Below are 25,077 nucleotides of genomic sequence, written 5' to 3'. Positions count from 1 at the left end.
TAGGAAGAAGAACTAATGTTATAAAGTATTCCATCTTACAGAGGAGAAATTACAGCATAAGAAAGGTAACTGACTTTCTCAAGGCCATATGATGTCCAGGTGTCAGGTCTTTTTGATGCTTTGAGTACTTTGCTCCTGTTATAAGTTGGCAGTAAAACCACTGATGATGGTGTCATAAAAATAAGTAAACAAAAAAGTTGAAACTCAATAGAATACAAAACTTGGTAATATCTTTACAATTTGAATCCCTCCTTCCCTCCTTTCTTTTTTCTTTTCCCCTTCCTTTCTTTTCCCCTTCCCTTCCCTTCCCTTCCCTCCCCTCCCCTCCCTTCTCCTTCCCTCCCCTCCCTTCTTCCTCTTCCCCCTCCTCTCTCTTCTTTCTCTCTCTTTCTCTTTCTCTCTCTCCCTCCCTCCCTCCCCCTATTTCTATCTTTCTTTCTTGACAGGGTATCACTTGTCACCCAGACTGGAGTGTGGTAGCACAATCATGGCTCACTGCATGCTCAAACTCAAGCCATCCCCCCACCTCAGCCACCCAAGCAACTGGGACTAAAGGTACACAACGCTATGCCCTGCTAATGTTTTTACTTTTTATTTTGAATAGAGACAAGTTCTTGCTAAGTTGGCCGGGCTGGTCTCAAATTCCTGAGTTCAAATTATTCTCTCACCTTAGCTTCCCAAAGTGCTGGGATTACAGGCATCAGACACTGCATCTGACCTCAATTTGAATCCTTCTAAGCATAAAATGCCATCAGGACAAACATAAATTAATTTAGCAACAGTATGTCTTTCAAAAGTATGCATTTTCAATATTGTAAACTCTAAATCAGTAAGTAAAATTGTTAACATTTTACTAAAAGAAACACAAAAGTAGGCCGGATACAGTGGCTCACACTTGTAATCCCAGCACTTTGGGAGGCTGAGGCAGGTGGACCACCTGAGGTCAGGAGTTTGAGACCAGCCTGGCCAACATGACGAAACCGCATCTCTACTAAAGGTACAAAAATTAGCCAGGAGCAATGCTGGGTACCTGTAATCCCAGCTACTCAGGAGGCTGAGGCAGGGAGAACTGCTTGAACCCAGGAGGCAGACGTTGCATTGAGCCAAGATCATGCCACTGTACTCCAGCCTAGGTGACAGAGCGAGACTTCATCTCAAAAAAAGAAAGAAAGACAAGAAAGACAAGAAAGACAAGAAAGACAAGAAAGACAGAAAGACAGAAAGACAGAAAGACAGAAAGAAAGAAAGAAAGAAAGAAAGAAAGAAAGAAAGAAAGAAAGAAAGAAAGAAAGAAAGAAGAAAGGAAGGAAGGAAGGAAGGAAGGAAGGAAGGAAGGAAGGAAGGAAGGAAGGAAGGAAGGAAGGAAGGAAGGAAGGAAGGAAGGAAGGAAGGAAAGAAAGAAAGAAAGAAAGAAAGAAAGAAAGAAAGAAAGAAAGAAAGACAAGAAAGAAAGAAAGAAAGAAAGAAAGAAAGAAAGAAAGAAAGAAAGAAAGAAAGAAAGAAAGAAAGAAAGAAAGAAAGACAAAGGTTAGGCAAACAGTCTTACTTGTTACACTAAAAAAAGGAAAAGACAACTTTAAGAAATTATTCTTCTAGTCAATGTTTTGCTAAGGAAGTCTAGTTTTTTTTTTTTTTTTTTTTTTTTTAAGTCACCTGTTCACTGGGTACAAAGGTTAAAACAAAGTGAAATGTAATCATACGATATACTTTTTTTAATGCTGCTGAAGAAACAGAGTAATTTCCTTTAGCACACCAGTCTTAGAGACAAAAGAAAAAAGGTAAGCTCTATATATTTATAGCTTTGGTTATTGTTGTATTTTTTAAAAAATCATATTTAAGTTTGTTAAGTCTGTACAACAATCTTTGCCTTTAAGAAGTGATGAAAAATAAGAAAATGTGATTATATTTTCACACGGTCTACCTCAAAAATACTATATACCTGGGACATGGCCAAAGGGTCTTTCCTAAATAAAGTTAGAATACAATACTAAGTAATTGTTTTTGGGGAGGGGGGAAGGTTTCATCTAGCCAATCAAATTTAGAAGATTTTTTTATTTTAAAACACGTTAATCACAGAGCATTCTGAAGCGACATTAGTCTAAAAGCCTATTTGCAAGATAAAAAAAAAAAAAAGACTGGCCATGAGTTGATAATTATTGAAGCAGGGTGATAACTATTCTCCTTACTTAGGTTTTTTTCCTTGAAATTTTCCATTACAAAAGGTTTTAAATTTGAAAAAAATCTACACAATAAATAAGGAAACGAAGTTAATTGTGTATTATTAACATCGTACTCTAAAGACATTGAATTCTGGCATAAATATCTAAAATATTTAATGGAAAAACTACATTTAGATTTTATTTAACAAAACCAAAATAATTGGAGCATCTCTTTATTTCATAGCATATAATAATCATATAAAATAAATAACTTAAGAAACATGTACTTGAAACTTTATTAAGAACAATGCTTCTTTTTCAGTATCCACTATTTCCTTTGAGTAAAGCTCTTTTTTTGTTCCAGTAACGTAGATCATATGCTAGGTAAAAATGCACGTAATTTTGTGAAATAACAAAAGACACTGATATTCCATTTTCTATTCCAGTTTTCTATTTTATATTAGTTCCTAACTAATCACTATATGAAACTCAACTATCATTTCAAAAAAAATCCAAATTAGAAAATATTCCAAAAGGAGAAATAAAGCAGCAATAACTGACTTCCTTTAAAACCAACTGTTGAAATAGGCTAAACTGACTCATGGATAATTTCTACATTATCTACTTGGCTAGCTATTTTGCCTATATGATTTTTCTTTTTTTAAGACACCCAATAATGCTAGCAAATGCTTTGTCTGGGGATTTGAATAGTGTCATGAAAATCAACATTCGCCCCCTCTTACAATCTTTCTCCTCTCAAAAGGCACACAAATATGTGAAAACTCTCACGCATAGTATGGATCAATCAATGTATTTCACAGCTTCAGACCTAACAATGCTTTAGATTTGTTGAATGCTTTCTTGTACAGAATCTACCTTGAGCTGAGTATACGCTGCTTCTAAGATCTACCAAATGGAAAAGAAAAAAAATCCTTTTCTAATCCTTATGATTTTTTTCTTTTAGCACACTTGAGAAAACAATTATTAGCATTAAATAGCAGATACAGATAATAAATATAAAACTATACTCTGTCTCCATTTCCACATAAGCTCACAGTCATGCCTTGCCTCTATTACTTTGTTCACCTGCTTCTATTTCATATCAACTTTTAACTTAAATCTAGTTAGTTTTCTTTGTAGCCTATTTGCTTTCTTTCACTATCCCCATCCTATTTGTTTCTGGAAAAAAATAGCACTTCCCTTAACTCACCTCTCCTCAGTCACCTCTGCATCCTACCAGAGACATCAGTAAGAATGTCACCATATCATTGAGAAATAGTGAAACAAGCCATTGAAGAAGCTGAACACCTATTCCTAGGAATCATTAAACACAGGTAAACTACCTTTTGTAAATGATTTAGGCAGCCCTCTTCTGTGGGCAATCATCTTGAATAAGTGATAGCTTAAATGCACTTCTGGCTCTAAAAGGCATTCTATTATGATCTACATCCAAATTTTATAAAATATAAGAGGCAGAGTAGCTTTTTCTAACAAATTTGATTTAACTATGGAAGGAGAGAAGGTAGAAGGGGAATAAGCATAAATGGATCAACAAATCAAAGGCAATGAGGAAGTTGACTAGAACAGATTAGCACTATAATAGCAGTAAATTCCTTATTGCTAACGAGGCGAGAGACTTTAGTATGCTGCATGGATTCTTGTTTACTCTGATTAGTTCTTCTTTTTTTTTTTCTGAAACAGTCTCACTGTCACCCAGGCTGGAGTGCAGTGGCATGATCATAGCTCACTGCAACTTCTGCCTCCCGGGTTCAAGCAATTCTGCTGTCTCAGCCTCCCAAGTAGCTGGGATTATAGGCACCCACCACTGCACCCGGCTAATTTTTGTATTTGTAGTAGAGATGGGGTTTCACCATGTTGGCCAGGCTGGTCTCAAACTCCTGACCTCAGGTGATCTGCTCGCCTCGGCCTCCCAAAGTGCTGGGATTACAGGCGTGAGCCACTGTGCCCGGCCTACTCTGATTAGTTTTTCTATTACCTGCTATAATGAAATAAACTTTCCTTAAAAAAATCGTAAGTAACTAATTGTAACAAATGCTGTAAGAATGCTCAAAAGACTAAATTTCTGAACACCCTTAAGGATGACAGAATATATTTATATATTTTCAAACGGATAATTTGTTTGCAAAAGGCTTTCTAAAATTGACTTTAAGAAAACAGAGATAAAGAACAAGAAACATCAAGGTCATGAATAAAATGACTAAATAAAAAAGTAACTATTTGGCAAGAAGAGTACAGTCCAATAAATGTCGATTTCTAGGCAAAGCTGAAACCTTAAATGCACCCATTAACTTTAAATTGTGTTCAAAACCTGATTAACATGAAAATAAAAGGTAAAAAGGGATATAAACTCACAAGGACAAACAGAATGGAACAGGAGTCAATAGCAATGAAACCTAGAAACCAGAAACCTAATAGCTGAGTGGAAATTGACTAGGAAAACAAAAATTTCCCAAGTCAGCAATGAGAAAAGCTGAGAGTCACTTGAATTGCACTGCAGAAACTCTAAATAGCCCAGAAATTGGCAGCACCAGGTATTCTGAAAGTAGAGGAGAGGCTAATTCCTCTCTGTCTGTCTAGCCAGATAATGCTCCTTCTCTACACAAGCAGATTAGAGGATCCCCCACGCCACCAGAATAAAACAAAGGGAATTTGGGCAATGGGCACAAGTGAGTGCAAAGGCATTGTTGAGATTAAGTTATAGTTTCCATACTAAATATTGATGCAAATCCAGCTTTTTTATCACTTAGCACTCAGAATGCTGGCTACCAGGCCATTATCTCTTTGGGCAGTAAATCAGAAGAGTCATTTTGTGGATAATGACATTCCCTAAGAAAACAGTCCAGCAGTTACACTCTGTGGTCAAGTCTAGAAACAATGAGACCCACACAAATGCATTTTCCTATCAGCTTTTTAGTTTCCCACTCTCACACATAAACCCTAAATAAAATATTAACAGACTAAGAAGAAGGCCTCCAATATAAAGGACACTGCCCAAAGATAACTGGAAAAATACAATCTAAGGATATAGAGGCTATTCAAAGAAAAGGAAATAACAAAAGGCACAATGATAAACAAGAAAATATAATATATTCATGCAACAGAATACTAATAAAGAAAATACTCTGAAACAAAAAAGCTCTTAGAATTAAAAAAGATGGCAAAAAATTAATAGAAGAATGTGAAGATAAAATTGAGGATGTCTCCCAGAAAGGAAAGCAAAAAACACACTGAGATAAAATGTAGGACAGTAAAGGTTTTAAAATCATTCCAGGAGGTCCAACACCCAATTGAGGAAATTCTAGGGAAAAAAAAGTGAAATTTTATTTTAAAAAATAAAAAAATTATATCATCAATGAGATAATTCAGAAAATTTCCCAAAACTGAGTGACATAGCTTCTAGATGGAAAAGACTGACCAAGTACCCAGTTTAATAAATGAAAACAGGCCGGGTGTGGTGGCTCATGCCTGTAATCCCAGCACTTTGGGAGGCCGAGGTGGTGGATCACGAGCTCAGGAGATCGAGACCATCCTAGCTAACATGGTAAAACCCTGTCTCTACTAAACATACAAAAAAAATTAGCCAGGTGTGGTGGCGGGAAAGACACAGGATAATGAATATAGTATTGATTTTAAAAGCTTTGATAAATAATTAGAATGACATGGTATATTTCTTGACACAGGATAATGAATATAGTATTGATTTTAAAAGCTTTGATAAATAATTAGAATGACATGGTATATTTCTTAACAGTAATACTAGAAACTCAAAGACAGTAGGGTAATACCATCAACATTTTGAGGGAAAATTACTTCTTACCTAGAATTCTATCTCTAGCCAAAATATCTTTCCAAGTCTAAAAAGTTTTCCCTCCTATCCACACTCTCTAGAAGCTACTGAGGAAGCTCCATTGAAGAAAGGCAATAAACCAGACAGGGTGTTCTAGAAAATAAGTACCCAGTAACAAAGGCAAAAGGTAGACTCTTTGATGAGGGTGGAAGTAAACAGTTGTGCAGAAGGCCTAGTGATCAGCTAGCTCCTCCAGATTACAGCATGGTAGCAGGCTCTGGGAGGGAGTTTTTAAGCTGATAAAACAGGTTAAATACTTAATATCCATAAACAAATGACAGATATGCTAGGGGAGAGTTTGGTCATAACAAGAAAACTAAGCACATGAAAAAACAGTACAATTAGTTTGGAGGAAACAAAAAGGGTGCAGCAACAGAAAAGTGATCCTGTTACATGGCTTAGCCAATAACAGCTTTTTATTGACTGAGTTCAATCATTCATGATAGTACAAACACTGAATACTCATCTAACCAGAATTACAAGTAACTATGTTAGGAGATAAAGACATAGGAAGTATATATTTGATGTGTTGGAGATGAAGGGAGGGGGTATTTGAAAGAGAGCTGAAGGGGCTATCAATTCCAAAATGGTGGCCAAGAAGCAAGCTGGCTTCACTCCCCTCTACAGAAAACCAAAAACAAATATACAGACCTGAGATAATTACCAGCAATATACCAGAATTCAAATGTGAAGATGAGACAGTTCTAGGGCCACAGAGAAGTGAACAAACTTTGAGCAGATAGTAAGAGAATTGGACTTCCATATCCACAATGCCCCTCCCCCATTCAACCTAGCACAAAGCATGTGGGAAAATTTCCCCCAAATTACAGTTTCTACCCACCATCTTGTATTCCCTGGCAAGAGACTTGTCCCTGCTTTAACCCATGGGAAACATCTCAAGTGCCTGGAGACAGAAATATTCCTGAGGACATGTAGAGACAAAGAGGAGAGACAGGATTACCATCCCCAGATCTGGAAACTCTGCTCTGTAACTCAGCCAAAGCGACACCAAATCAGAGTAGCTGTTCAACAGCACCACTTTGTAGGAGGTTGGCTCCACAGGTCTCTAGTGTGGGAAGGTTGGTTGGGCATGAACCTCTAGCCACCATTCCCACACTACCAGGATATCCCCTGGAACGTCCCCCATTCAGGAAGAGCAGTGCTCTGGTCATTTACCAGAGCCAAGGTGAAGCTGGGCTTAAGGTGCCATCTAAAGCTGAAAAGGAGGCAGCAACCTAGTGGTAAAAGATCCTCTAAGCAAATATATTCAATAAAAAACAAAATAAGCCACACAGAGAATACTGGAATAAACAACTAATCTGACAATGCAATGACACATATATATCTCTACAAGAAATAACAGCCAACAGGCCAGGTGCGGTGGCTCACACCTATAATCCCAGCACTTTGGGAGGCCAAGACAGGCAGATCACTTGAGGTCAGGAGTTTGTGACCAGTCCGACCAACATGGAGAAAAAATACTAAAAATACAAAATACGTCTCTACTAAAAATACAAAATTAGCCAGGCGTGGTGGTGCATGCCTGTAATCCCAGCTACTTGGGAGGCTGAGGCAGGAGAATCGCTTGAACCCAGGAGGCAGAGGTTGCAAAGAGTCGAGATTGCGCCATTGCACTCCAGCCTGGGCAACAAGAGTGAAACTCTGCCTCAAAAAAAAAAAAAAGAAAAAAAAAAAAGACACAGCAAACAGGGAACACCATGATGTGTTGGTCTATTTTTCATTGCTATAAAGGAATACTTGACATTGGGTAATTTATAAAGAAAAGAAGTTTATTTGGCTCACAGTTCCACAAGTTGCAAAAGCATGGCACCAATATCTACTTAGTTTCTGGTGAGGCCTCAGGAAGCTCTTTGTCACAGTGGAAGGCGAAGGTGGAGCAGGTGTGTCACATGGCAGAGAGAGGGAGTAAGAACAAGAGGAGGAGGTACCAGGCTCCTTTAAACAGCCAGTCAGTAGCTTCCAGTCAGCACTATGCCTTTTAATTGGAGAATTAAGTCTATTTACATTGCCTTTACTGTTGGATCCTACAAAATATTTAAAGAAAAACTAATACCAATTCTACTCAAACTCTTCAAACAAAATTAAAGAGAAGGGACTATTTCCAAACTTATTCTACAAGATCAGCATGACCCGGACACCAAAACTAGACAAGGGCACAACAAAAATGAAAACTACAGTCCAATGTCCCAGAAGAACACAGATGCAAAAACCCTCAACTAAATAACAGCAAACCAAATTCAACAATACTTTAAAAAGATTATTCACCGTACCAAGTGAGATTCATTCCAGAGATGCAAAGATAGTTCAACATATGCAAATCAATAAGCATGACAATATGGTTTGGATATTTGTCCCCATCCAAATCTCATGTTGAACTGTAATCCCCAGTGTGGGAGATGAAGCCTGGTGGGAGGTGTTTGGATAATGAGGGCGGATCCCTCATGAATGGCTTGGGCCATCCCCTTGGTGATAAGTGAGATCTTGCTCTGAGTTCACAAGAGATTTGGTTGTTTAAAAGTGTGTGGCACCTCCTTTCCCACTCTCTCCTCCTTGCTCTGATTTCATCATGTGATGTGCTGCCTCCCCTTTCACCTTCTGCCACAACTGTAAGCTTCCTGAGGCCTCCCCAAAAAATGAACTGCACCATGCTTCCTGTACAGCCTGTAGAACTGCGAGTCAATTAAATCTCTTTTCTTATAAATTACCCAGTCTCTAATATTTCACTATAGCAGTGCAAGAACAGCCTAATACACATGGTAAGCTGGGCACAGTGATATGTGCCTGTAATCCCAGCTTCTCAGGAGGCTGAGGTGGAAGGAACACTTGAGTCCAGGAGTTTCCAACCACCCTGGACAGCAAAGCAAGACTCTACCTTAAATAATAATTATTATAAAATAAAATAAACATGATACATCACATTAATAAAACCAAGAACAAAAACCATATAATTATTTTAATAAATGCTGAAAACACAGTTGAAAAATTCAACATCCCTTTATGATAAAATTCTCATTAAACTGGGCACACAAAGAACATACTTCAAGATAACAAATGCCATATATGACAAACCCACAGCTAACACCATTCTGAAAGGGGATAAATTGAAGGCCTTTCTTGTAGATGTGGAACAATACAAGAATGCCTACTTTCACCACTTTTATTCAACACAGTACTAGAAGTCCTGGCCAGAGCAATTAGGCAAGAGAGAGAAATAAAAGGCATCCAAATTGCAAAAGAAGAAGTCAAATTAGACTTGTTTGCAGATGACATGCTTTTTTTTTTTTTTTTTTTTTTGAGACAGAGTCTCACTCTGTCACCCAGGCTGGAGTGCAGTGGCGTGATCTCGGCTCACTGCAACCTCCACCTCCCAGGTTCAAGCGAGTCTCCTGCCTCAGCCTCCTGAGTGGCTGGGATTACAGGTGTCTACCATCACACCCAGCTAATTTTTGTATTTTTGGTAGAGACGGGGTTTCACCATGTTGGTCAGGCTGGTCTCAAACTCCTGACCTCGTGATCCAACCACCTCAGCCTCCCAAAGTGCTGGGATTACAGGCATGAGCCATCGCACCCGGCAGACATGATCTTATACTTAAAAAAAATTTTTTTAAAAACCACCCTAAATACGCCACAAAAAAAATCTGTAAAAACTGATAACTGAATTCAGTAAAGTTGCAAGATACAAAATCATCATATAAAAATTGGTAGAATTTACATATGCCAACAGTGAAGAATCTGAAAAAGAAATCAAGAAAGCAAGCCTGTTTACAATAGCTACAAAGACTATAAAATACCCTGCAATCAATTTAACCAAAGAAGTGAAAGATCTACATAACAAAAACTATAAAACACTGATGAAACAAACTGAAGAGGATACAAAAAAATGGAAATATAATCCATGTTCATGGAGTCGAAGAACATTGCTAAAATATCAATACTAACCAAAGCAATTTACTGATTCAATGCAATTCCTATCAAAATACAGTGACGCTCTTAATAGAAGTAGAAAAAAAATCCTAAAACTCATACGGAACCACGAAAGATCCCAAATAGCCAAACAACCCTCAGCAAAAAGGAACAAAGCTGGAGGCATCACACTACCTGACTTCAAAATTTTCTACAAAGCTATAGTAACCAAATCAGCATGGCACTGGCATAAAGACAGATCCATAGACCAATGGGATGGAATAGAGAACTCAGATATAAACACACGCATTTATACCAACTCATCTTCAACAAAGGTGCCAAGAACATACAATGGAGAAATAATAGTTGTTTCAATGAATGCTGCTGGAAAAACTGAATAACTACATATGGAAGAACAAAACCAGACCCCTATCTCTTGCCATATCCAGGAATAAAAATGAATTAAAGACTTAAATCTAAGTAAGACCTCAAACTATAAAACTGTTGCAAGAAAACATTGAGGAATTGCTCTAGAACACTGGTCTGGACAAAGGTTTTTTTGTATCTGTAAGGCCTCAAAAGCACAGGAAACCAAAGCAAAAATGTACAAATGGGGTTTCGCCAAGCAAAAAACCTTTTGTACAGCAAAGAAAATGGTCAACAAAGTGAAGAGACAACCTACAGAATGACAGAAAATATTTGCAAACCACCCATCTAACAAGGGGTTAATAATCAGAAGATATAAGCAGCTCAAACACCTCACTAGCCAAAAACAAACCAATAAAAAACAAATAATCCAAGTAAACATGGCAAAAGAACTGAATAGACATTTCTCAAAAAACATACAAAAGGCAAACAAGTATGTGGAAAAAATGCTCAACATTAGTAATCATTCAGGGAAATGCAAATCAAAACTACAATGAGATATAATCTCACCCCCAGTAAAGTAGCTTCTATCAATAAGACAGGCAATAACGGATGCTGATGAGGATGTGGAGAAAGGGGAACCCTCATACACTCTTGGGAATGTAAATTAGTATAGCCACTCTGAAGAACACTATGAAGGTTCCTCAAAAAATTAAAAATATAACACATTTATATTTGATCCAGTAATTCCACTGGATATACATTTTTAAAAAAGAGATGATTATATTAAAGAGATAGCTGCACTCCCACGTTTATTGCAGGACTATTCACAAGAGCAAAACTATGGAATCAACCTAAGTGCCCATCAACAGATGAATAGATAAAAAAAATGTAGCATATATATACAAGGGACTATTATTCAGCCATAAAAAAAATGAAATCCTGTCATTTGCGGCAACATAAATGCAACCAGAGGTCATTATGTTAAGTGAATTAAGCCAAGCACAGAAAGACAAATATCGCACATTCTCACCTGCATGTGGGAGCTAAAAAAGTGGATCTCATACAGATTAAGAGTAGACTGGTGGTTACCAGAGGCTGGAAAGGGTGGTGGGGAGGGAGGAATGCAGAGAAGTTTATTAATGCATACAAACATACCGTTTACTTAAAAAAGAAGGCCTAGTGTTAGATCAGTAGGGTAATTATAGTTTACAATGATGTTTTTCCTTCAACTTTTATTTTTAAGTTCCGGGGTACATGTGCAGGTTTGTTACATAGGTAAATGTGTGCCATGTTGGTTTGCTGCACAGATCAACCCGTCACCTAGGTATTAAGCCCAGCATTCATTAACTATTCTCTGATGCTCTCCCTCTCCTCTAATTTACTGTACATTTAAAAACAGCTAAAAGAGTATTTGAATGTTTCCAGTATAAAAAAAAGAAAAATATTTAACATGATGGATACCCCAAGTACATTAATTTGATTTTTTAAAATTATATGAATGCACTACATTATCACATGTACCCCAAAACTATGTATATCTATTATGCCTCAATAAAATGTTTAAAAATTACCATGGGGGGGAAAAAGAGTGCTAAAGATTCTCATCTCCCACAGTTTTAAGTCAAGGTTAATACCAATAGATAATGCCTAAAATTGAAAAAATCAAGACCATCAATATAAGCATATACTTATACATAAATATATATTTTCCTGAATTTCTTTTGTGCACTTATATATTAAATTTTTAAAGTTTACAACCACTTAAATTGCTTTAAAGCTCCTTTCGTCATATCTAGAAACTAATGAGACACCCTTAAAGATATTAATTCTCTCTAAAAAGAAAAAATAAAAATAAGTCTCTCATTCTTCAAAGGGGCTTTCTAGTTTGTTAAGATCAGAGTCCAAGGATGGTGAATGGCTGTGCACTTGTTTCACATTTTATGTATTTCGAGAAAAAGTAGATTTGAAAGGCCAGGATAAGTGGCTCATATCTATAATCCCTGCACTTTTCAAGGCTACGTCAGTGGCTGGGGTGAAATGGCTTGCACCCAGGAGTTTGAGACCAGGCTGAGTAACACACGGTGACGCCATCTCTCCAAAAATTTTAAAAATTAGCCAGGCATGGTAGCGCATGCCTGTGTTTCAGCTACTTAGGAAGCTGAGTTGGGAGGACTGCTTAAGCCTGGGAGATCAAGGTTGCAGTGAGCTGTGACCATGCCACCAGGTCTGGGTGACAGAGTGAGACCCTGTCTGAGCCAAAAAAAAAAAAAAAAAAAAAAAAAGAATAAACAGATTCAAAAGGGCAAAAAATAAAAATGTCCTTAAAATCTCTAAAGTTCTAGTTTACCATCAAAATAAAAATACTCTCTTTTCTATCAGGTCTGCAACATGAAAGTCACAGGCATCACAATCCTCTTTTGGCCTCTCTCCATGGTATTATTATCAGACAAAATCCAGTCTTCTAAAAGAGTAAGTTTTTACAATCAAAATAGTAAAAATATTTTCAAAGGTACATTTTCTGTATATTTAGTAAAATATCAAAGGGCAAAAAGAAAGCAAAGAAAATCTGACCTACTAAAATTGTTTACTTAGCTGTGTATATCCAAATTCCAATTTGACAAAAGCAGCCTTCATTTTTAAAAACTGAGTTCTTTAAAAGTTGATTAAAGGGAGAGATCTGAAAATTTTCACTATAAAATCAGAAATTAGTTTTAAGACTAAAATCTTGTTTAAAATATAGGAAACTTTTTTTTAAAAAATCACGTATTTATGAGGGAAACTGCTATTGAATTATTATTGGTGAAAAAATCTAACTGCAAAAACAGTAATAAACAAGAACTATTCTTAGTTCTATTTATTCTTAGTTTACTATTCAGTAAAAACCAGAACTATTTCTTTCTTTCCATCTATATCCACATAAAGGAAGTATTTCAGATTGTGTGGCTCTTTAAATTCACTACACGGCTCCATTTCTGATATAAGATAAATAATTTCCTTTTAAAACACCAAACTTTGAACTGTTAAACCCAGAGAGCTATATATTGACATTTATTGATTGCTTTTGAGATGGAGACTCGCTCTGTCGCCCAGGCTGGAGTATAATGGCATGATCTCAGCTTACTGCAACCTCTGCTTCCTGGGTTCAAGCAATTTTCGTGCCTCAGCCTCCCAAGCAGCTGGGATTACAGGTGCTTGCCACCATGCCTGACTGGTTTGGTTTTTTTTTTTTTGTTTTTTTTTTTTTTGTATTTTTAGTAGAGACAGGGTTTCACCATGTTGGACAGGCTGGTCTTGAACTCCTGACCTCAGATGACCTGCCTACCTGGGCCTCCAAAAGTGCTGGGATTACAGGCATGAGCCACCATGCCCAGCCTATTTATTAATTATTTAACAGCCCTAGGTATAATGTCGTTAGCTCTGCTGATTTTAAAAACACATATAGTTTAAAATAATTTCCTCACTATAAAGCAATCATGCACACTGGAATATCAAATGTTAACAGAATTATTATTTACCATATATTTCCACATATGTAAATGGGAATATACCAATAGCATTACTTTCTGTAATGATCATGTAATAACAGTTGGAAAATACCCATATAACAAATTGGAATCTCTTTGTTCAATTGTATGTATCAGAATATCCTTAATTTTTAGTATTTCATCCCAGAAAAGAAAAAGATTTGCTCTACTATAACACCAAAGATTAGATAGCAGGTTTTTTTTCCCAAAGTAATTTCCTTCTAATGTCTAAGTGCTGAAAATGAATTTTGAGGAAATTCTATTGATATGTTTTTCTGATTAATGCATTTCTTTTTTTTTCTTTTTCTAGGAAGTCCAATGTAATTTCACTGAAAAAAATTATTCCTTGATTCCAGCAGATATCAAGAAAGATGTTACTATACTTGATCTCAGTTATAACCAAATTACTCTTAATGGTACAGACACAAGAGTTCTACAGACATACTTTTTACTCACAGAGCTCTACTTGATTGAGAACAATGTTACTGTCTTACATAATAACAGTTTTGATAATCTCTCCAGTCTAGAAATTTTAAATATCTGTAGAAACTCCATCTATGTAATTCAACAGGGTGCATTTTTAGGCTTAAATAAACTAAAACAGTTACATCTCTGCCAAAACAAAATAGAACAACTGAATGCTGATATATTTGTGCCTCTAAGAGACCTAAAACTTCTGAATCTGCAAGGCAATTTGATTAGCTATTTGGATGTACCACCACTATTTCATCTGGAATTAATAACTTTATATGGAAACCTATGGAACTGCTCTTGCAGTCTATTTAATTTGCAGAACTGGTTGAACACATCAAATGTGACATTAGGTAAGCTATCATAATTAAGCAAAACCAACATGTGATTAACTCAATGTTCCACCACAGAAAAATTTCTCATATCATGTTTTAAAGAAAAGGAAGCAGCCAGGCGCAGTGGCTCACACCTGTAATCGCATCACTTTGGGAGGCCAAGGCAGGCGGATCACCTGAGGTCAGGAGTTCGAGACCAGCCTGGCCAACATGGTGAAACCCCATCCCTACTGAAAATACAAAAATTAGCTGGGTGTGGTGGCACATGCCTGTAGTACCAGGTACTCAAGAGGCTGAGGCAGGAGAATCACTTGAACCTGGGAGGCGACATTGTAGTGAGCCAAGATCGTGCCACTGCATTCTAGCCTAGACAACAGAGTGAGACTCTGTCTCAGAAAAAAAAAAAAAAAAAAAGGAAACAATTTCTGTTTAAGCAAAACAGGAAGAAACACTAAAAAGTAACAGCTGCATAGATGCTCTCCTTTCCCATTACCAGTGGGAGAAATTAAGAATTTTTTTTTTTTTTTTGAGACAGAGTTTTGTTCTTGTTGCCCAGGCTAGAGTGCATTGGCGCAATCTCACCTCACCACAACCTCCACCTCCCAGGTTCAAGCAATTCTCCTGCCTCAGCCTCCTGAGTAGCTGGGATTACAGTCATGCGCCACCATGCCTGGCTAATTTTTTGTATTTTTAGTAAAGATGGGATTCCTCCATGTTTGTCAGGCTGATCTCGAACTCCCAACCTCAGGCGCTCCACCCGCCTTGGCCTCCCAAAGTGCTGGGATTACAGGTGTGAGCCTCCGTGCCCAGCCAGAAATGTAAATGTTCTATATATGTAAGATGATAACGTCACTTCGTGTATTGTTAGCAAAGTCGATATGTAAGAGTAATTTTTTAACAGTGCTTCCTAGACTAAGTGAAAACAAGTGACCTATTTTAACTGCAAATATTGTGCCTGAGATCCAGATTGTAACCATGTAACCACAATATTAATAATATAATCTACACTAATACAGATAAACTAAATAAAAAACAGATACTGCATTTAAGCTGTATTTATAAAACAATAAACAGAAATGTGCATTACCCTTTCACTATGTTGCTAGACAAATGCAACAGGAATTTCTTATAATGCCTTTAAGAATGACAGATATGTCAAAAATTCTAGATAAAACAATTATAAAATGTTAACTATTAAAATGTTGTTAACGGTTATTTTTCTCTATTCTAAATCTTATTATTTCTGATTTACTAGAAAATGAGAACATCACCATGTGTAGCTACCCCAACAGCCTGAAGAGCTACAATATTAAAACAGTACCTTCTAAGGCTGAATGCCACTCAAAACTTCCTTCACCAGTAACTGAAGATCTTTATATTCATTTTCAGCCCATCAGCAATTCAACATTTAATAGCTCTTTGAACAACTTAACAAGAAATTCAGGTAATGTACCAGTTCTTAATATTAACACTGCTGAATGTATCATACTAAATAAACTGAGGTAGTTATCTTTATTTTAAATTTCTATAAAAATATAAAAGAAAGATTCCTCATCCAACTAAAGATTTACAAAATATTGGTCTTTCAAACTAGGTTCTGCTAGTTACAAGCCAAATGCCATTGTGCAAATTATTTAACTTCTCTGAGCCTTTGTTTTAACTAGTCTAGTCACAAATCTCAACGAGTATAAATCAATAATGGTCTTAGGTAAAAAGGTAACAAAATGGCAATAGCTGTTTTGAAAAAAGAGAATTCTTCCACCACACAAAATTTGTCTAAAGAAAACTACAACGTATGTTTATTTCTAATACCAATATTGAGGAGAATTAGGATATATAATTATGATTATTTTGCCAACTTAACAAATTTTCTTTCTCTCTTCTCTCTCGGTATTCCATTAAAGAACATATACCTCTTGGAAAAAGCTGGGCTTTTCTCGTTGGTGTTGTTGTCACTGCACTGACAACTTCACTTCTCATTTTTATTGCTATCAAATGCCCAATATGGTACAATATTCTGCTTAGTTATAATCATCATCGCCTGGAAGAGCATGAAGCAGAAACCTATGAAGATGGTTTTACTGGAAATCCAAGTTATCTTTCACAGATACCAGAAACAAACTCTGAAGAAACTACAGTAATATTTGAACAATTACATTCATTTGTGGTAGACAATGATGGATTTATTGAAGACAAATATATAGATATCCATGAATTACGTGAAGAAAATTAATTTCTTTCAAAGTATGCTTTTTAAACAAAGTTATCAGCTCACTCACAGTTTAGATATGGAGATTTTGCTATGTGATATACCAAAATACAGCTAGCAGACATTCATATTAACGACAACGTACATGAATATCATAAAATTATGTTCTTTGCATTGTATTGAGCAAGCAGGTCCAAATACAATAACTGACACTCCCTGGTAGCTGACAGTTACATAGTTTACAATACTGGCACTCCTATTCTTAGCAGTGTTTGGGTGACCATACAGACTAGTAAAAAGGCCTAAATTATTCATTAATTAAAATGAATGGATTCTCATATTAACACAGATATTTGACATAATATGTATTAAATTATACTAAAGTTTCAATCAGTAAAGAAATAAAAGTTTGGGATTTATTAACATACGGTAAGTCAAAGTGAGGAACAGATAGCTTAAATAATACAAGATTGATTTTATGCTCACAGAATAAATTCATAGAGTTGGAAAATATTTTTTCAAAATGCTTCCTGAAATAGCATAATAAATTTCCTTAAAATTTTATAGCAATTTAAAGCACAAGCACAATGTTCAGGCATAATCCCTAATAAGTCACTACTGATTCTGGTTATAAAGAAAGGCTGTCACCATAATGCAGGATCACTACAGTTGAATATCATAGTGGCTTATAAAGTGGGCATCACAATAATCTATAAATCTTGTTTTAAAAATACATATTTCTACCTCTCTCTGGGAGATTTTTATTCAAATTGGTCTGTGCTGGGACTGAGGAATCTTCATGTGGTCCACAGACAGCTGTTTCTATCTATTCAGTAGATACAGCAATATTTCCCAAATTGTTTTCCCAAAATACTAATTTCCAGAGAGACATTCACAAGTATTTACAGGAGAAGAAAAAGATACATGGTCAAATTACCATAGGAAAAACTAGGTTTAAACAAAGTGAAACAAGATTCTTTTTATTTATTTATTTTTTTTTTTGGAGACAGAATGTGGCACTGCCGCCAGGCTGGAGTGCAGTGGTGCTATCTTGGCTCACTGCAACCTCCGCCTCCTGGGTTCAAGCGATTCTTCTGACTCAGCCTCCCGAGTAGCTGGGAGTACAGGTGCACACCACCATGCCTGGCTAATTTCTGTATTTTTAGTAGAGATGGGGTTTCACCATATTGGCCAGGCTGGTCTCCAACTCATTATCTCGTGATCTGCCCACCTAGACCTCCTAAAGTGCTGGGATTACAGGCGTGGACCACTGTGCCTGGCCAAGATTCTTTACAATAGGATTTATGAAAAACTTTACTAAGCTAAATTTACGGCTCTCTGATTATTCAAGAGCAAAGTATTAAAAATTTCCCAAACTTACTTGACAACAAAACCCATTCTTTGAGTTACATCTACTAAGAGCTCGTAGTTCAACAACAATCCAAAGAACATAGTTTGGAAAACACTGGCCTATAGACTGTAATAAGAAGGGTCTACAGAGAATTATTTGCCAATTCCTTGTAATCAATTGGCTACAATCATAATTAAAAATTTATCAATGCAAACAGTACATTAAAAACTGTAGCACAATCTATAATTTTTACCTTCATATGAAGAGAAATTAAGAATTTATGTCTTTTACAAATAAGTATATCTCTGAAACACTGAAATATATTTATGGGTGAAATAATATTTCTGGTATTTTCTTCATTATAACACATGGAATGGAAAAGTGGCCAGAGGTATGGATAGAGCAAGGTCAAATATGAGCTGAAGAAGCTGGGGGCTGAGTACATAAGGATATAATATGCTATTTTTATGTATGTTGTGTATGGTATAGTATGCTATTTCTGTGTATGTTCAAATTGTTTATGTATATAATAAAGTTTTACAAATTTGTATGTACTTGACAATTCCTTAGAAAAACAAAACTAAAATAAAATAGATCTATGTCATAATCTACAGAATAGTCATTTTAAAAGTTACGGCCGGACGCAGTGGCTCACACCTGTAATCCCAGCACTTTGGGAGGCCGAGGCAGGTGGATCACGAGGTCAAGAGATTGAGACCATCCTGGCCAACATGGTGAAACCCCAGCTCACTGCAACCTCTGCCTCCTGGGTTCAAACGATTCTTCTGACTCATCCTTCCAAGTAGCTGGGTGTACAGGCGCACACCACCACACCTGGCTAATTTCTGTATTTTTAGTAGAGACAGCATTTCACCCCGTCTGGGTGAGGTGGCAGGTGAGGTGGCAGGTGCCTGTAATCCCAGCTACTCAGGAGGCTGAGGCATGAGAATCACTTGAACCTGGGAGGCGGAGGTTGCAGTGAGCTGAGATTGCACCACTGCACTCCAGCCTGGTGACAAAGCCAGAATCCTTCTCAAAAATTTAAAAAAAAAAAAAAAGTTACATAATTAGTAAATACAATGCAAATGTCTACTGAGAGAAAATAAAAACTATCTAGGATGATATACCTGTAAAATAGAAGAACTTACTAATTTATAATACATATTTGCTTGTGTTTACAGAAACATGTTCTCAACAAAGGATATAAGTATACTATGGCTAATGTTTCTTTATATATCAATTATACTTTGTTTTAAATCTCAATTACGAGGTGATTATAGAAACATAAAATATCTTTTTCTAAATAATGTACCACTCTGCCAAATTATTTCCTAAGATGCAAATATTTGTATTTGAGAAATGTAGCAAAATGAAATATAACTACAAATGAGTAAAGACTACACTTAAGCTTTTATATTCAAGAGCCTCTATTGAATATGGGGTATTCAATAAACAGCTGACTAAACAAAGAAAAATAAATGGGTATAAAATTATAATTACCTATATTTTTATAGGACAACTGATCTTGACTAATACCAAACTGGAAAGCACAGGATTAGAAGAGAATCATTAGTTCAAGCAAGCCTGTGAAACTGAATTAAATCCAGGTGTCTTACATATTGTTGTAGTAATATATTGAGGCTGTTTATTATAACCAACTTTTTATGGACGTGTTTTCCATAATAAACCACATGGTCAGACCACACTAAATGGTTGTACTGAAAGAGAAAAGAATGAAAACAGAAGCTTTTTACACCTGCCTTCTCAAGGTATGGCATTTCTTGTTCACTCTAAATGTATAGACTCAAGATAGATCTTTGTGTTATTGAGATGTTGGCCATCTGGTTAACACAAGAAATAAATCTATTCTACTGCTGTATATAAAAGTAAACTTCATCAAATTGTCCCTGTTTGCAGATGACATGATTGTATATTTAGAAAACCCCATTGTCTCAGCCCAAAATCTCCTTAAGCTAATAAGCAACTTCAGCAAAGTCTCAGGATACAAAATCAATGTGCAAAAATCACAAGCATTCTTATACACCAGTAACATGCAAACAGAGAGTCAAATCATGAGTGAACTCCCATTCACAATTGCTTCAAAGAGAATAAAATACCTAGGAATCCAACTTACAATGGATGTGAAGGACCTCTTCAAGGAGAACTACAAACCACTGCTCAATGAAAGAAAAGAGGACACAAACAAATGGAAGAACATGCCATGCTCATGAATAGGAAGAATCAATATTGTGAAAATGGCCATACTGCCCAAGGTAATTTATAAATTCAATGCCATCCCCATCAAGTCACCAATAACTTTCTTCACATAATTGGAAAAACTACTGTAAAGTTCATATGGAAACAAAAAAAAGCCCACATTGCCAAGACAATCCTAAGTCAAAAGAACAAAGCTGGAAGCATCATGCTACCTGACTTTAAACTATACTACAAGGCTACAGTAACCAAAACAGCATGGTACTGGTACCAAAACAGAGATATAGACCAATGGAACAGAACAGAGCCCTCAGAAATAATACCACACATCTACAACCATCTGATCTTTGACAAACCTGACAAAAACAAGAAATAGGGAAGGGATTCCCTATTTAATAAATGGTGCTGGGAAAACTGGCTAGCCATATGTAGAAAGCTGAAACTGGATCCCTTCCTTACACCTTATGTAAAAATTAATTCAAGATAGATTAAAGACTTAAATGTTAGACCTAAAACCATGAAAACCCTAGAAGAAAACCTAGGCAATACCATTCAGGACATAGGCATGGGCAAAACACCAAAAGCAACGGCAACAAAAGCCAAAACTGACAAATGGGATCTAATTAAACTAAAGAGCTTCTGCACAGCAAAAGAAACTACCATCAGAGTGAACAGGTAATCTACAGAACGGGAGAAAACTTTTACAATCTACCCATCTGACAAAGGGCTAATATCCAGAACCTACAAAGAACTTAAACAAATTTACAAGAAAAAAATCAAACAATCCCATCACAAAGTGGGCAAAGGATATGAGCAGACACTTCTCAAAAGAAGACATTTATGCAGCCAACAGACACATGAAAAAATGCTCATCATCACTCACCATCAGAGAAATGTAAATTAAAACCACAATGAGATACCATGTCACAACAGCTAGAATGGCGATCATTAAAAAGTCAGAAAACAACAGATGCTGGTGAGGATGTGGAGAAATAGGAACACTTTTACACTGCTGGTGGGACTGCAAACTAGTTGTGGAAGACAGTGTGGCAATTCCTCAAGGATCTAGAACTAGAAATACCATTTAACCTAGCAATCCCATTACTGGGTATACACCCAAAGGAATATAAATCATGCTGCTATAAAGGCACATGCACACGTATGTTTGTTGTGGCACTATTCACAATAGCAAAGACTTGGAACCAACCCAAATGCACATCAATGATAGACTGGATTAAGAAAATGTGGCACATATACACCAGGGAATACTAAGCAGCTATAAAAAAGGATGAGTTCATATCCTTTGTAGGGACATGAATGAAGCCGGAAACCATCATTCTGAGCAAACTATCGCAAGGACAGAAAACCAAACACCGCATGTTCTCACTCATAGGTGGGAACTGAACAATGAAAACACTTAGACACAGGTTGGGGAATATCACACACTGGGGCCTGTCGTGGAGTGGGTGGAGCAGGGAGGGACAGCATTAGGAGATATACCTAATGTAAATGACGAGTCAGTGGGTGCAGCACACCAACATGGCACATGTATACATATGTAACAAGTCTGCACACTGTGCACATGTACCCTAGAACTTAAAAGTGTAATTTAAAAAAAGAAAGCAAACTTCATAACAATAATTTTTGGTTGTTGTTGTTTTTTTTTTTAAGACACAGTCTCGCTCTGTCGCCCAGGCTGGAGTATAGTGGCATAATCTCAGCTCACTGCAACCTCCGCCTCCCAGGTTCAAGTGATTCTCATGCCTCAGCCTCCTGAGTAGCTGGGATTACAGGCACCTGCCACCTCACCCAGCTACTTTTTGTATTTTTAGTAGAGACGGGGTTTTGCCATGTTGGCCAGGCTGGTCTTGAACCCCTGACCCGAGGTGATCCACCTGCCTTGGCCTCCCAAAGTGCTGGGATTACAGGCATGAGCCACTGCGGCTGGCCGATTTTTGTTCTTAATTTCAATTTCTGCTTAAAATAGACAAGAGAACCAATTTCATTCAGCCTCAATTAAAATTACCGCTAGAGTTGTAAATGGTTTGGATGCATCTTCAGGACAGATTACCATGTTTGAAGATTTTCCGTAATCAAAAAAACCAAATAGATATAAAAATCTATGACATTCTTAAACTTTTGCTCTTGAAATTATGTTGTTAGATGAAATATCTGTAAAATATGTAAATATAATTTTAAAACCTGACCTCATATTTTGTAACTTTGAGATAAATTATGAAATAAATGAGAACTTAAATGTTCTAAACTCTTTAAAGCCTTCAGGGGATTACAGCTTATATATTTCTTTTTTTTTTTTTTTTTGAGACAGAGTCTTGCTCTGTCGCCAGGCTGGAGTGCAGTGGCATGATCTCAGCTCACTGCAACCTCTGCCTCCCGGGTTCAAGCGATTCTCCTGCCTCAGCCTCCCGAGTAGCTGGGACTACAGGCACGTGCCACCACATCCAGCTGATTTCTGTACTTTTGGGAGGGAAGTGGTTTCACCACGTTGGCCAGGATGGTCTTGATCTCCTGACCTCATGATCCACCTGCCTTGGCCTCCCAAAGTGCTGGGATTACAGGTGTGAGCTGCCACACCTGGCCTATAGCTTACATATTTCTTATTCTTTGAAGTACCTAAGACAGTATCTTATATATAGTAAACGACAAATATTTGTTTAATGGATTAAAACCAGGATAACAATAACAACAACAACAAAAAAGGAACGTTTTCAAGGAAGAGCTTGGTTACCATGAACAAAATTTTCCTTGTAAAAGGAAAAAGACTGCTAGTGTTTTGAGTTTTTAAGATGTCACTTTACAGCAGCATCAAATGATAGACAGTGGCCGGGTACAATGGCTCACGCCTATAATCCCAACACTTGAGGACGCCAAGGTAGGAGGATTGCTTGAGACCAGGAGTTTGAGACTAGCCTGAGCAACGTAACAAGACCCCATCTCCACAAGAAACAAAAAATTAGCTGGGCATAGTAGCATGCACCTGTAGTCTCAGCTCCTTGGAGGGCTGAGGCAAGATGACTTGAACCCAGGAGTTCAAGGCTGCAGTGAGCCATGAGTATGCCACTTCAATTCAGTGTGGGCAACACAGCAAGACTCTATTAAAAAAAAAAAAAAGACAGTGGAAAAGAGAGTCTTCTTTTTAATCAACAGAAGAATTACATTTATCTTTCAATGTTTTATCAGTATGTTTTAACATCTATTCATCATCAAATATTTACTGTTTTATGCAGAGATAACAAGAGAATGTATTTGGTGTTACTGAATTTTGGTTACTGAATATGGTAATTTGGGTTTATTATTGTCTTTGCTCTCAAAGAGACTAATATTAATAAATATCTGAGAGAGAATGTGCTTGTGTGTGTATTTACACAACATAGCTCATGGTCTGTGTTTGTGTTGCCTTAGAATAAATAAATCAAGAATAAAATTTGCGTTGGTTCTAAATTAACTATTCTTCACCAACTTTTTGACCTTAGAACGAACTTTGAACCAACACAAGTTTTATTCTTGAATAATTCAGGATTTTATCTGAGTATGCCTAGTTAAAAACCTGTGCGTACCCAGCCTAAAATATGGACCCATCCCAAACAACTGACAAAACACATAAAGAAGTTAACTACATCACATCTATTATTAACTTTGTAGGCATTACTCCCACTGCCACAATCACTTTATTTCCAGCATTAGGTGGTATTTAATCTCTCTTTTTTTTTTTTTTTTTTTTTTTGAGATGGAGTCTTGCCCTGTTGCCCAGGCTGGAGTGCAGTGGCGCGATCTCGGCTCACTGCATGCTCCACCTCCCAGGTTCAAGCGATTCTCCTGCCCCCACCTCCCAAGCAGCTGAGATTACAGGCGCCCACCACTACGCCCAGCTAATTTTGTATTTTTAGTAGAGACGGGGTTTCACCATATTGGTCAGGCTGGTCTTGAACTCCTGACCTCATGATCCATGTGCCTCAGCCTCCCAAAGTGCTGGGATTACAGGCATGAGCCACCACGCCCTGCTGGTATTTAGTCTTTAGTCAGGTTATATATAAAGATACACATATAATCTATATATATGACGTAGATTGTTAATATAACTATTAAATATCAATGCTAAAGAAATAATGTAAATAGCTTCCTAATGAACAATGTGTCTTTCAGTAGATTGGGGCTGACACACCGCAATTCAAATTAGTTAAAAGCCTAGGTTAAAACTAAAAATAGTAGATATAAAGACGTTCTTATCCATCATAAGTTTTCAGCTCCTAGCAGCATAAATCCTATTTAGGTAAGTTATTTAGTAATATTCTTTATACAGAATTTAGCTATTTAATGGTATATGAAGATTACAGATGCATAAGCAACAAAATTTGTGTTGTAAATATTTTTAAATGAAAAAGGCAACAGGGAAATAGTTAGAAAAATTTACAAGGAAATAACTGAATCACAATTTAAACTACCTAATAAAGCTCACTTATGAATCTGATTTTTAAATTAGCTATACTTACGCTTGTCTTTCAGTAAATATGACATCCATACTTTGTGTTTCTCGATCATTTTGAGCTTTAAGCTGGATAAATAGTTAACACATAAGTTAGTAATAAATAAATACTAAATCAAATTTTTTCTTCGTAGGTTATTTTGGTTACG

General features: G+C 36.7%; 2 protein-coding genes across 2 annotated transcripts in view; one reads left to right on the top strand and one right to left on the bottom strand.

Moving 5' to 3' along the window:
* Positions 1 to 25,077, bottom strand: part of LOC105493860 (intraflagellar transport 74) — a 128,960-nt gene that overhangs the window by 64,248 nt on the left and 39,635 nt on the right. The window contains 1 exon segment of the mRNA XM_011761813.3: positions 24,936 to 24,997. Within this exon segment, the coding sequence (XP_011760115.2) occupies positions 24,936 to 24,997 (62 nt within the window).
* Positions 1,678 to 18,760, top strand: LOC105493858 (leucine rich repeat containing 19). The gene is made up of 5 exons (XM_011761811.3): positions 1,678 to 1,778; positions 12,700 to 12,789; positions 14,155 to 14,668; positions 15,906 to 16,094; positions 16,555 to 18,760. Exons 2-5 carry the CDS (start codon positions 12,709 to 12,711, stop codon positions 16,881 to 16,883), a joined length of 1,113 nt encoding a protein of 370 aa, XP_011760113.2. The 5' UTR covers positions 1,678 to 1,778; positions 12,700 to 12,708; the 3' UTR covers positions 16,884 to 18,760.

This window comes from Macaca nemestrina, chromosome 14 (assembly GCF_043159975.1).
Source record: "Macaca nemestrina isolate mMacNem1 chromosome 14, mMacNem.hap1, whole genome shotgun sequence".
Lineage (NCBI taxonomy): Eukaryota > Metazoa > Chordata > Mammalia > Primates > Cercopithecidae > Macaca > Macaca nemestrina.
The sequence above is the reverse complement of the archived record's forward strand: the minus strand, read 5'-3'. Positions and strand labels throughout refer to the sequence as shown.

What these genes read in the sequence shown, in the direction of transcription:
- LOC105493858 (XM_011761811.3), top strand. Translation starts at nt 12,709, where the DNA reads ATGAAAGTCACAGGCATCACAATCCTCTTTTGGCCTCTCTCCATGGTA. An exon ending in CACATCAAATGTGACATTAG is followed by an intron (nt 14,669 to 15,905) that starts GTAAGCTATCAT and finishes CTGATTTACTAG; the next exon opens with AAAATGAGAACATCACCATG. An exon ending in CAACTTAACAAGAAATTCAG is followed by an intron (nt 16,095 to 16,554) that starts GTAATGTACCAG and finishes ATTCCATTAAAG; the next exon opens with AACATATACCTCTTGGAAAA.